At 36.6% G+C, this 11597-nt stretch overlaps 1 protein-coding gene and 1 pseudogene across 1 annotated transcript; both read right to left on the reverse strand.

The window, feature by feature from the left end:
- Positions 1–61: 61 nt before the first annotated feature.
- Positions 62–7429, reverse strand: LOC122042723 (annotated as a pseudogene).
- An 845-nt stretch (positions 7430–8274) lies between these two features.
- Positions 8275–11336, reverse strand: LOC122042725 (peptidyl-prolyl cis-trans isomerase CYP19-4-like). The gene is made up of 7 exons (XM_042603015.1): positions 11174–11336; positions 10526–10604; positions 9652–9699; positions 9517–9540; positions 8841–9023; positions 8690–8765; positions 8275–8612 (listed from the first exon to the last, which is right to left on the reverse strand). The coding sequence occupies exons 1-7, from the start codon at positions 11243–11245 to the stop codon at positions 8474–8476; spliced, it is 621 nt and encodes a 206-aa protein (XP_042458949.1). The 5' UTR covers positions 11246–11336; the 3' UTR covers positions 8275–8473.
- Positions 11337–11597: the final 261 nt, after the last annotated feature.

Genomic DNA, 11597 nt, shown 5'->3' on the forward strand with positions numbered 1-11597 from the left:
TGTCTCGGAATAACCACTGGCACTGCTGCTCGACGATAAAATTAGGGAAGACAGACAGAGGTTGAGGCTGATCAAGAAGATATTTCAATAATTGTTCCCTCATCTTCTTTCCCTTCAATGAAGTAACATCCATCTACTGGATTCATACCCAGCAATCTTAACAAGAGAACACACCGCCTTAATATGCAGATAAAGGATATTGAGGATTTGCACTGTACTCAAATAATTGAGGCGGATGATGAATCATCGTCTACTACCATCGCTGAAGAACCTGATCCCTGCTGTCCAATCGAAGCTGCTCCAGTTGCTGATGTATTGGGTGGTGGCGTCGCCAGTGTGTCAGAAAGGGTGAATACCTCCACTTCAGATGGCTGCAGATCCTTCAAAAGCACGAATCCAGAAGGTGCTAACTTGACAGGAACATATCGGCTTCCCTCGACGAATCTGATGTACCTCTCTTGTGCAGGGACAACCCTCGCTGGATTTGTCAAAGTACCGTAGGACAGTTCAGACTCCACTTTCTTTTCCGAAGCAGTATCCACCTGAAAAGGAAGAACAAATTTTGTTAACTTGTTCTTCCTCTTGGAAGCAACGGTAACTAGCTTATTTGCATATAAAAGGCAGGAAACTCTAAAAAGCCCATAAATTTGAACTTGTGTTAGACAATTGTTCTGAGAAAGAAGTTACGGTTTCAAAAAAAAAAAAACAAAAGAAATTGACTGTTTCAGAAACTGAACTTTGATCTATGTAGGCTACTTTTTGTGATTTGTTCTGCGTAACACAAGCACAAACCTACAGGAATTTATTGAACAAGAACCCAAGGAGCCTTGTATAAAAGTTAAAAGATTAGGGTACCAACAGAAAGAATATTTATTTTGTTGTATTGACAGCATAAAGACATCCTAACATTCTAATAGCATGCTTAGAATAACCGAAAAAGCGATCACAGGAGAAGTTACCTGCATTGCATCAGCATCCTTCTCAATAGATTTACTAGACTTTGCAGAAACTGAGGCAGTTGACACATCGTCACTTAACAACTTCTCCAAAGCGCCTTTATGTTCGGTGTCTTTTTTCACTCTTGATTTTGCTTTGGCTGTTGTTGACAAAACAGCAGTAGGCATCTTGACTGCTGAAATTGAGGTCGGAGGCGTGGTTGGGCGAGGGTACTCAAACAGGGAAGGCTTTGCATTTGATAGGAACTCAAATTTTGGAACTTTTAGATCATAATTAAGACCAATGAAGGCAGTTGGAGAGAAAGTGAGGCTTATGAAGTAGAGAAGGGGATGCCAATACCAAAACTGGCTAAAAACTACAAGCCCAACAGCGGCTGTGATTTTGTCATGCTTTGTTTTAGACAGTAGTCTAATGGTTACATTCCTTCCACCAGCATCAAGAATTCCAGAAGCTAATATTGCACCCATCTTGCTCATCGTATCTTCATGCTTATCAAGAATTATTTTCTCTAATTGCCGCCTGCAAATATTAAGAAGATTTACGACATATAGCAAGACAGTTGTCAGCTGCTTTATCGCAAGCCTAAATAAGGTCAGCAAGCACCTGAACGTTCCAACACGAGAGTCACAGGATTCATTGGTTTGGATCATAACCATAGCCATAGCTATGAGGGCTCCTTGGCGGACAAAATCCACAACATCAGATGTTAGAGGCTCAAGCAATGAAATGGCCTCACTCAAACCAGTACCAGCACAGGAAATGCCCACTGCTAGAGCTGCACCATAACGAACATGAGGATTGAAAGACTCGGACAGCAAGGAAACAATTCTTGGGGTCTGCAATATCAGAAACGTTATGACTACAAAAACTAATACAATTAAGGTAAAAAAACAAATACTTAAGAAATATTGACTCGAACTTATTGACAATACTAAAAGCATAGGGGTTGCTATAAACATCATCATAAGTTGGTAATAAACGAGGGTGAAGGAGAAGACCACAACAGGAGATAATCTTGCAAGCACAACATTGCACATGTAATTAAATTTGAAAAGCAGGGAGTGCTATCTTCATGAATATTTATTAAAACACAAGACATTCATTTAAATAAATTCAAATAACTTACCTGTTCAGGTTCCGAGTACAACACAAATCCAAGGGCTAGAACAGCTGTCCTTCGTACATCATCGCTTACATCCGAGACAGCGAAATGAAGCAACTGACGGATGGCCGTGTTGTTTGCTGTTCCCCTATAAGCTAAAGCCAAGGCGTACATGCCGCCATAACGAAGTATAGGATCTTGATCCCTTGTCATTTGCTCAATCAAAATATCCGCGTTTTCTTCTATTCCATAAACTGTCAAAGCAATTCCAAGAGACAAGCCCCTGCAAAAAAAAAAAAAAAAATACAGATTAATATATGGCTTCTTAATTAGTGGATGTAACAAAAAAAATCTCATTTTCGGCCTGATTTAAGACTCAAGTGCATAAAGTGGCATATCTTAGCAGAAATTGAGATTTTATTTTATTTTTTAAAGAAATGAACAGTGGAGAACCTACCCAAAAAAAAACAAGAACTTTGTCAGACATGCCATTCAGAAAAATACACAAACCATACTTACCGAATGATTTTTTCATGTTGTGTATCATGTGCATATGCAAGCATTTCCCTTGCCTTCTCACTTGCAGTCCCAACCATGAGCAACCCCATGCTGATGCCAGCAGCTTCACCAGCCACAGCACTATCTGTATAGAGCACATTTTTGACATCTTCATATATTTCCTCATCTGCTGTTCCTAAAGCTGCCAATCCAAGACCTAAGCAAGCTCCATGCTGGATAACCTGTAAAATATATATTAACATATCCAATGAGACTAGGTCAAGAGATTTGATGCTTGCACAGGCAAATTTCGAAAACAATGGTTGGGGAGTATTACAACCTCAGCACTAGTATTCTGTAGGCTTTCACGAAGAAATTGCTTGATTCCTTCTCCATGGTTAGCATGAATCAATCCCAAAGCATAAAGTGCACCACCTTCGGAATAAGGACTACCGCCACCAACAGCACCACTTTGAGGCAAATATGGTGCCATCAGGGACTTTCCTTGCTGCAGATGACCTTTGTGGATGACCCCTAGCCCGGCGGTAGCACTGAACTTGGCCCAGTTTGTTGCTCGGCTAAGCCATTCCTGCCAACAGAATAGAGAAACTTGAAACTTAAAGCAAATGCAGAAAAATATAGACAATTTGTGTTATATGATCATAATGGAGTTTTCTTTAATCAAACAACATTACTTAATTGAAAAAGATAGACCAAGGAGAAGAAATCAAAGAATTTAAATGGCATATACTAATGTATGCTCATACCAGATTTTCTCTAAGAAAAGTGTCAACAGTTGTTCCAGCATGCATTATCGCATTGGCACAAATTGTTGCACTGTGGCACACACTATTTCTCATTTCCACTGACTGCTTTATCGTCTTAAGAATCAAAAGGTCAGACCTACCATTAAGACACAATGGTATCAATTTTCATCCAAATAAGCTACACAAGGATAAAGACCATGGCTCACCAATAAAGAAAGATGCTATGTGTTACCTATTCTGACCATATAAGAATTGTAGAGTCAACTGAATTGACATTTCTCCAGATAAAATTCCTTTTATCTTCACAAGCCTCTCATTTCGTGTAGTGTCCATTTCAGTGTTATTTTCAGCAGTCCCATTAGCAACATGAGATTCTTCAATCATTTGAAGATCCTCTGTGTTTGCGCTAACATTCCCATTCTGTGAATTTGGAGTAGATGATACTTGATCGGCATTCACATTGTCGATAACTTGAGATCTAGAATCTGATAAACGATTCACAACATTTAATAGGAAGGCTTGGTGCTCATTTTCCACAAGATCAAAAGCTATCTGAAATGCAAGAAGTGCATCCTCCTAGGAAAATAAATCAAAATGTCAGAATTGCAATGAAGCACAAAAGGCAAAATATAACTAAGTACCTTGTTCCCTGATAGCAACTTCTCCAAAATGGTTGCAACAGTTTCTGGTTCATTCAAAAACATGAGACATTGACAAATGCTTAAATAATCAGGAGAATCCAACCTCTGATATATATTGACCAGCAGACGAAGAACCTGCAGCATTAAACCAAAAACAATTAGACAACTCGTCACATGCCATTTTGAGCAGTCATTCTCACCCAAAATTGGAGAATGGATCTCAACTTTTATTGTGCAATAAATCATAATATTCAGGCCAAATCCTAACATAGAACAAAACAGGATTTTGTTTGTGCACATCCAAGTATTTTTCTTGTTCAAATGAATGCAAAACAGGTGAATGCATCCATGTTGAAGCACAGGCCAGATATTTGTTACAGTAAAGATGCTAGCATAGTTCATGCCACTATGAAAGTTAATATCACACCGAATGATGGAAGATGCTAGCATATTTTATAACTAACCAAACCTATCTATCAAAATTAAACACCAGAAACTGTCACGCATGTTTTTTAAATTAGCAAAATTATGAACTCAATCCAATTGGATTGATCATAAAAACCGAACTTCCACTTAAATTGTCACACTTGAAACAAATGCATACAGTTTTGTGCAAGATTTTCATTTCACAATCCAAGAAAAGAACCAATAAGAAACAGTATGGATCAGAATGTGCTCCTAAGATGCTACAAAATCATTAAAAACAACCATATTGAATGCAATTAAAGTTTATATGTAATGGGACTATATAACCCCATAATGTTAATGTAAGCTCCTACAAATCTCCTTCACCAAAATCATCCTTTAGTCTTGAGCCAAGTGCTTGTAATTGCACAGAAAGAGATAGCACAGATTTTAAATTTTTTGATAAAATAAAAGCATACCTTACAATGTAAAATATACTTTTCTAAATCTACTAGAATCACAAGGATCATGTGAGTCGTTTCTTGGCATTATAAATACTTGAACTGCATGGAATTTAAGTTGTAGCCCTGTGTATGATTTTTTAAATGATCACGATGAGACCTAAAATTCATCATGAGGATATCTTCCATACTAGCCCACATTTTTTTGCTTCTCTTAATTCAAGATGGTTTGGATTTTTCACTATGAAGGCCTGGTGATTAATGAATAACCAATACCGCCAACAAGTTATCTTGAAACAACAAGCTTTTCAAAGAAAAGATAGCATATAGCTTATATCCTTAAGCAAACAGGTTAAAAGATGGGACCACACCAATTGTAGATGAAACAACCATGATTATTAATTTATATCTGCACATATTTATCTGTATACTATCTTTCCAAAAACTTATATCATTAGTATCATTGTCAATTTGTGTAAGCCCCACCTCTATGAGACTGGCTAGATAAATCTTTTCCCTCTGTCGAACTCCATGCAAGATTTATTAACATCACTGATAATATCTTGACATGTTTGTTATTTTATATCTGCATATATTGTTTTGTATACCATAAAAAGGGCAGCCCGGTGCACGAAGCTCCCACCATGCGAGATCCTGAGGAAGGATCCATTGTACGCAACCTTACCCTGTTTTTTGCAAGAAGCTGTTTCCAAGATTCGAACTCATGACCTTTGGTCACATAGCAACAACTTTTACTGTTGCGCCAAGGCTCCCCTTCATTGTTTTGTATACCATCTTTCCGAAAATTCATAACATTAAAACTGTATATTTTTTATCAACATCAATCCATGTTAGTCCCACCTATATGAGGACAACTGTATGGATCTTACCTCCATTAACCACAATGCAAGACTACTTAACATTGCCAATAATATTCAGATGTCTCTGTCTCACTGACAACTTTTTTATTACATTTAGAAATTTCTTTGATCACCCTTGACCCCTTCAACTCTATTAAATTCAACACATCTAATTATAGAATCTATTTACATTTTTTGATAGTCTATACCATCTTAACTCATTGTTTCTCATTTTATCGTTTATTAGTGCTACAAATAATTGCTCCACATAATACCATTTAAAAAAAATACAAAAAGAAAAAATGAGACTCATAAAAATTGCAATTTGATTCAACCTAGATATGTGACTGTAGATATATTAATGAGCTTATTGAAACTTAGCCAACAAGGATAGCATTACCTCACAGCGGTATTCTCTGTGACTAACGAATGAATGGGAAAGTGTTATGCAATATGAAAGTGCACAGTGAACATTGTCACTTTGAGTAACTGCTTTTTCAAGCTTATCTAATCTCCTACATTCGATGGACATCCCCATGGCTTGCTGGTATTTGCCATCTGAAATGCACCTGAATCAACAAAATATGCTGATACTTTCCTAGATAGTAATAAATAAACATCATTTGTGCAAAATTTCTTAACATACTTGTCAAGTAGTCTTTCCACTATTGCCTCCAACTTTGGATTCATTTTTGACTGATCTTCACTTGTTGCTGCCTTAGACTTAAGGGCAGCATATTCATCTAGTGCTTTGGCTAAAGGAACAACAAAATGAATCAGAACTGACAACAATTGGAAGAGAAAAATGAAATCTCAATCATTTGGCCAGAATCCTATACCTAATAGAGTATGAGCATAATCAGAATCTTCTGATACATCAAATAGGGGACCAGCACCAAGAGAATAAGACAATGAGTCGTCAAGCTCTCCAAGATAGTAGAAGACCTGGCTAGTAAAAACGAAATGACAAAAGTTAAAAGTCAAGTATCAACAAATACTTTGGCACCACAATTTAATTTGTTAAAATGAAAAAGAAAATGAAGGAAAAGGATCGCAGCATCACCTTGGATACCACCAATGCAGCAAGTTCCCTTTGATCAAACTCCTCGTCTTCATATAAGCTTTCACTGAAAAATATGAAGCTGAATGATACTACTGTAAAAATAAGCACGAAAGAAATCAAACCACATTAAGGAATTATTTCTCGACGGCGCATAACAATACCACACTTCCAAGCTCAAATGACATTCATAAGCATTTTCTCATCTTAAAAAACACATTGAAACCAACGTCCAAAGTTCAACCCATTGTCATGCGAACTGAAAACCCTCATAGCACCTTCCCTGATCACATCCTCCGGTAACTTTTTAAAGATTAACAAACTTCAAGGACGGAAACACCAAATCTACAACCTACACCGAAGCCCTATCCCAAACACAGGCAGCACGAAAAGAGAAAATCAAGAATAAAAGGCCAAATGATAGGGAAATTCGGGCGAAGGGCTCACATGATGGGGATGCTGGTGGAGATCTCGGGCCAGAAGAGGTGGACGAGGGAGTTGAGCTTCTCGAGGGCGTGGAGCTTCAGCGCGGGATGCGGCTCATGGAGCATCGCGATAAGGCCGCTTGCGGAGCTCACAACCGCCATCTCTGGGTTCCGTCGTTGATCGCCGTCCAGGGAAGAGAGAGAGAGAGAGGCGTGCGGAATCGCTGGAGACTCGGCAACCTAAAAAGATCTATGTTATTATACACTCTTATACTTATAAGTTACAGCAATTAGTGAGATAATATTCAATTAAATTATTTTAAAAATCTCAAAATAAGTGTAATAATAATTTATCCGTCCAATGAAACTTGTTACATTCTTATCTCGACCGTCCACGATTTACAAGCCCGCCTTCCAGTAGCTTTTAGAGTGCTTAATGAGTGGATCAAAATTTTATTTTCACAATTAATTTCTAAAATAAAAATTTTCTTTCTAATTTATTTATAGAATAAATTTGAAGTATAATTTATACCGATCAATATTCATCTATATTAAAATTCGGGATAGAATTATTATAATAGGACAAAAATTTGAATCTCAATAAAATTAAAGAAAAAATCATGAGAACAGATCCTTTAATCCGGGGACCATCCAAATCAAGGATTCTTGGAATAACATATTTTATCTTTGCTACAATATATTGAAATTCGAACTTTAATTTTTTTATTTATTTCCTATATGCATATTAGTACCTAAAATATTGTAGTAATTGATCAATTATTTAGAATTACTCAAAGTATATAAATTTAGTCAATTAGTCACAATTACATATATTTATCTAAAAGTGTTGGGTAAATATAAAGGTCAAAATATAATAGTTTGTATTTGACCACTTCTATCCCTAGCCAACCGTTAGGTTGGCTATAAGTTGAGATCTCTAGTATCCTTTACTCAACAAAATGCATATCCAATGATATATATAAATATATATATTAGATATTTAAAATTTATTTTTTAAAAAAAAAGCTTGTTAATTGAAAAAACTATTTATAAATAATTGCTTCAGTAGCTTCAAATATGAATTTAACATATCCAAAATTCTTCAAAATATAATGTTTAGGATATCGAGCAAATGATCATTGTCCAAATGCTTATGCAAGATTCAGAAGGATATCAAACAAAATGATAGACATAGATGTTTAATCCAGAATGTTACCCATGAGTTCTATAGACTCTACAGAAGATCCAGCAGCAGTACCTAAAGACTCCTTAATGACTGGCTTATCGAGTGATTGAATCATAAAGGCAGTTCACCACTGTCAGCGATCACCACTTGGCTTTTAGGCGACCCATTCTGCCTCCCTTCAGCTTCAATCTTGTATACCACATCCATGCCGGAGATCACTTTTCCGAAAACAACATGCTTACCATCCAACCTATGAAAAGGAATCAAATCAGCGACTAATAATTCATCATTACATTTGACAAAAACAGTGCAGTGCATTTCAAATACCAGCTAGTTGTTACAGTGGTGATGAAGAACTGAGATCCGTTGGTGTCACGGCCAGCATTCGCCATCGATAAGTGTCCTGTCAAAAAAAACCAAGCAAAGTAGAATCACCTATTTGACCATAGCAGTTTTTTCTTGAGGGAAATGATAGTACCAGGTCCTGTGTGCTTGAGCTTGAAATTCTCATCAGCAAATTTTGTTCCGTAGATAGACTCTCCGCCCATTCCATTACCATGCGTGAAATCACCACCTTGGATCATAAAACTGGGGATTATTCGGTGGAAGCTACTGCCTTTGAAGTGAAGAGGTTTTCCACTTTTGCCAACACCTTTCTCTCCTATACACGAGAAAATGATTATAATTATCGATATATATATTAACACTATAATTGCCATAGTATACTAATTAATCTAGAGATACTGATTTAAAATATAATAGATATAGCTTCTAGATTCTAAAAATTTCTTATGATTAAATGCAATTTGTATTTGATATCATTAACTATTATTTGATGCACACTAATTCAGTTGGGGAAATCATATATGCATCAGTGCTCGAAACCAAGAGATACACCTCTCTTTACGCTGTTTCTATCTTCTTTTATTTTGCATTTACATCACAGTCCATATTGTCTAGGAGTGAGGGTAACATTTTTTAACTTCTCAAGGATTTCCATCTTGACATTCTTTAATTCTTCCAGTAGGGTCCCAACTATGTACCTTCCGCTAAACATTTATAGGATAAAATCTAGCAATTTTCAGCAAGCCCAGACCAGCAAAAACAAATGGCACCCATATAAAATCATGCATTGCACCAACATCAAAGCATACCTGTGCATAAAGCCCGGAAGTTTTCTGTGTAAGCAGCATAGCACAATATTAGAAAACTAAAGTAAGGAAAAATAGCTTTGTACAGTACAGCAATTGGTGAGAAATGAAATGAAGCAGCATTTGACAAATACATACCTGCAGTCTTAGGCACAGTCTTGCCAAATAAGCCCATGACAATCCGACCTGGAATACAACAATTCAAAATCATCGTTAACAACAAGTATTCCTTGATATTGGACACAGAATAAGTCAATAATTAAAGTCATAGGAATACAATGCACATTAGTGATTATGATCTTCTAAAATAAATATAAAGGAATCAATGTTCGAAAAAAGAGGATGGTATGTTCAAAATATATATGAGGAACAAATAAAACAGTGATGATGTAATATGAGTATTTTGCGTAAAAATTCATCAAATCAAGCCATCCTAGATATAGTCTATGGCTCTACCATTGCACCATAAAAGCAAACCAAAGTCAATTACCTCACAAACTTTATATCAAACTGGAAGGCAGAACTAGAGTTGCACACTTCATCTTTCATTGCAATCAAGTCAGTTAATTATCAAAACGTCATATATAAATTAGAAAAATACTCATCTCTAGGTAAATATGAAAATTCCTGCTATTTTTAAGCAGTCATTATACAGTGATACCAATCCATTCTGTAGACCTCACAATCATATAAGCCAAGTCTTCCATTTCTGGTTCAATTTGTTAAAAAGTCAATAATTGACTCAAATCCTATCTCCTCGAGTAGGTTACTTTGCCATTAAGAAAAAGAATACCACATCTAAATATTTAAAAGCTAAGAGGTATAACATCATCTTGCTACCCACTAAACTAACACACGCATAGTCCACATAATTATTACCAATGTTATTCAACAAATTGTAAAGATAAAGAGTATGGAAGCACGAAAATGCATAACATGCTCAGTTTTTTTTTTTTTTTGGTTCAAGATGGCCACTGCTAAGATCCACAAGGGTTGAGATTGCTCAGCGTACCAGCAGGTTTTCCACCAATCTCAACATCAAAGTAGACCTTGTGCGTGACTTCCTTTAAACTTTCTTGAGATGCTTTAGCCTGAAATGTAAAGCCGAATTGTGAGCAATCAATAGTCTATTGGTATACAAGTATAGTTCAGCACTGAAATGTCCAGAAACGACATTGAGATGTAAATCTATTTGGAAATTGAAGGAGGGCATGATAAGTATAATTAAAATGGCTGCAGAACTGAACAACAGCAACTGGAATCAATATGCACGCAAATATTGAACTTGAAGGAGATGATAAAAATTACAAATCTAAGCAAACTTTAGTGGTGCTTCAGAGGGAAAATATAGTTTGTCGAATAGGAGAAAACCTAGAGGGGCGTTATTACTTCAAGCAAATCCTGCTTGCTACTGAAAGTGATCAACTGCAAATCATCTAAAACTATCATAAGAGGAGATTGAATGCACAACAAATAGATAGGAGACAATCGATCTCGCTACACTCAAACGGGCTAAAAAAGAGCTATAAGACAAAAAAGCCTCCTCCCTCCTGTAATCGTCACAAACCACGTCTCTTATTCCATCCGATGATCCGGGAACACGAATAGAATGAACTGATGTTGGGCGAATTGAACGGACCGTATGTGCATATATGCGAACCTGGACGAAGACAACGGCGGCGGTGAAGAGGAGAACCCACCGGAGCCAAAAGGATGCCATTCGCTGCGTCATAGTCGTCGCCACCTCGCTCTTACGCTCTCGTCAGTGCGAGATCTACAATCTGAAGGCTCGCCGTCCTCCTCCTCTCCTAAACCCTACGATGACGCGTAGCGCTGGCCCTGTTAAAAATCATGGGCCGGGCAAGCCCAAGTAACATATTTGGTCAATGGCTTCGTGCGAAGAATTGTTTTTTTCGAGGAATATTCTTTGTTGATTTAAATCTTAATTGAGTGGTGATAGCTAAGTTTAGTGTCCAATGAAGAGAGATATTAATTAATAAAATTTATAAACTAAAGTGAATTTTTTGGTCGACAAAAAATCGAAAAAAAAATCGTTATTTTCAAAGGAATTTCTATTATTTCTA

The sequence above is a fragment of the Zingiber officinale genome, chromosome 2A, assembly GCF_018446385.1.
Source record: "Zingiber officinale cultivar Zhangliang chromosome 2A, Zo_v1.1, whole genome shotgun sequence".
Lineage (NCBI taxonomy): Eukaryota > Viridiplantae > Streptophyta > Magnoliopsida > Zingiberales > Zingiberaceae > Zingiber > Zingiber officinale.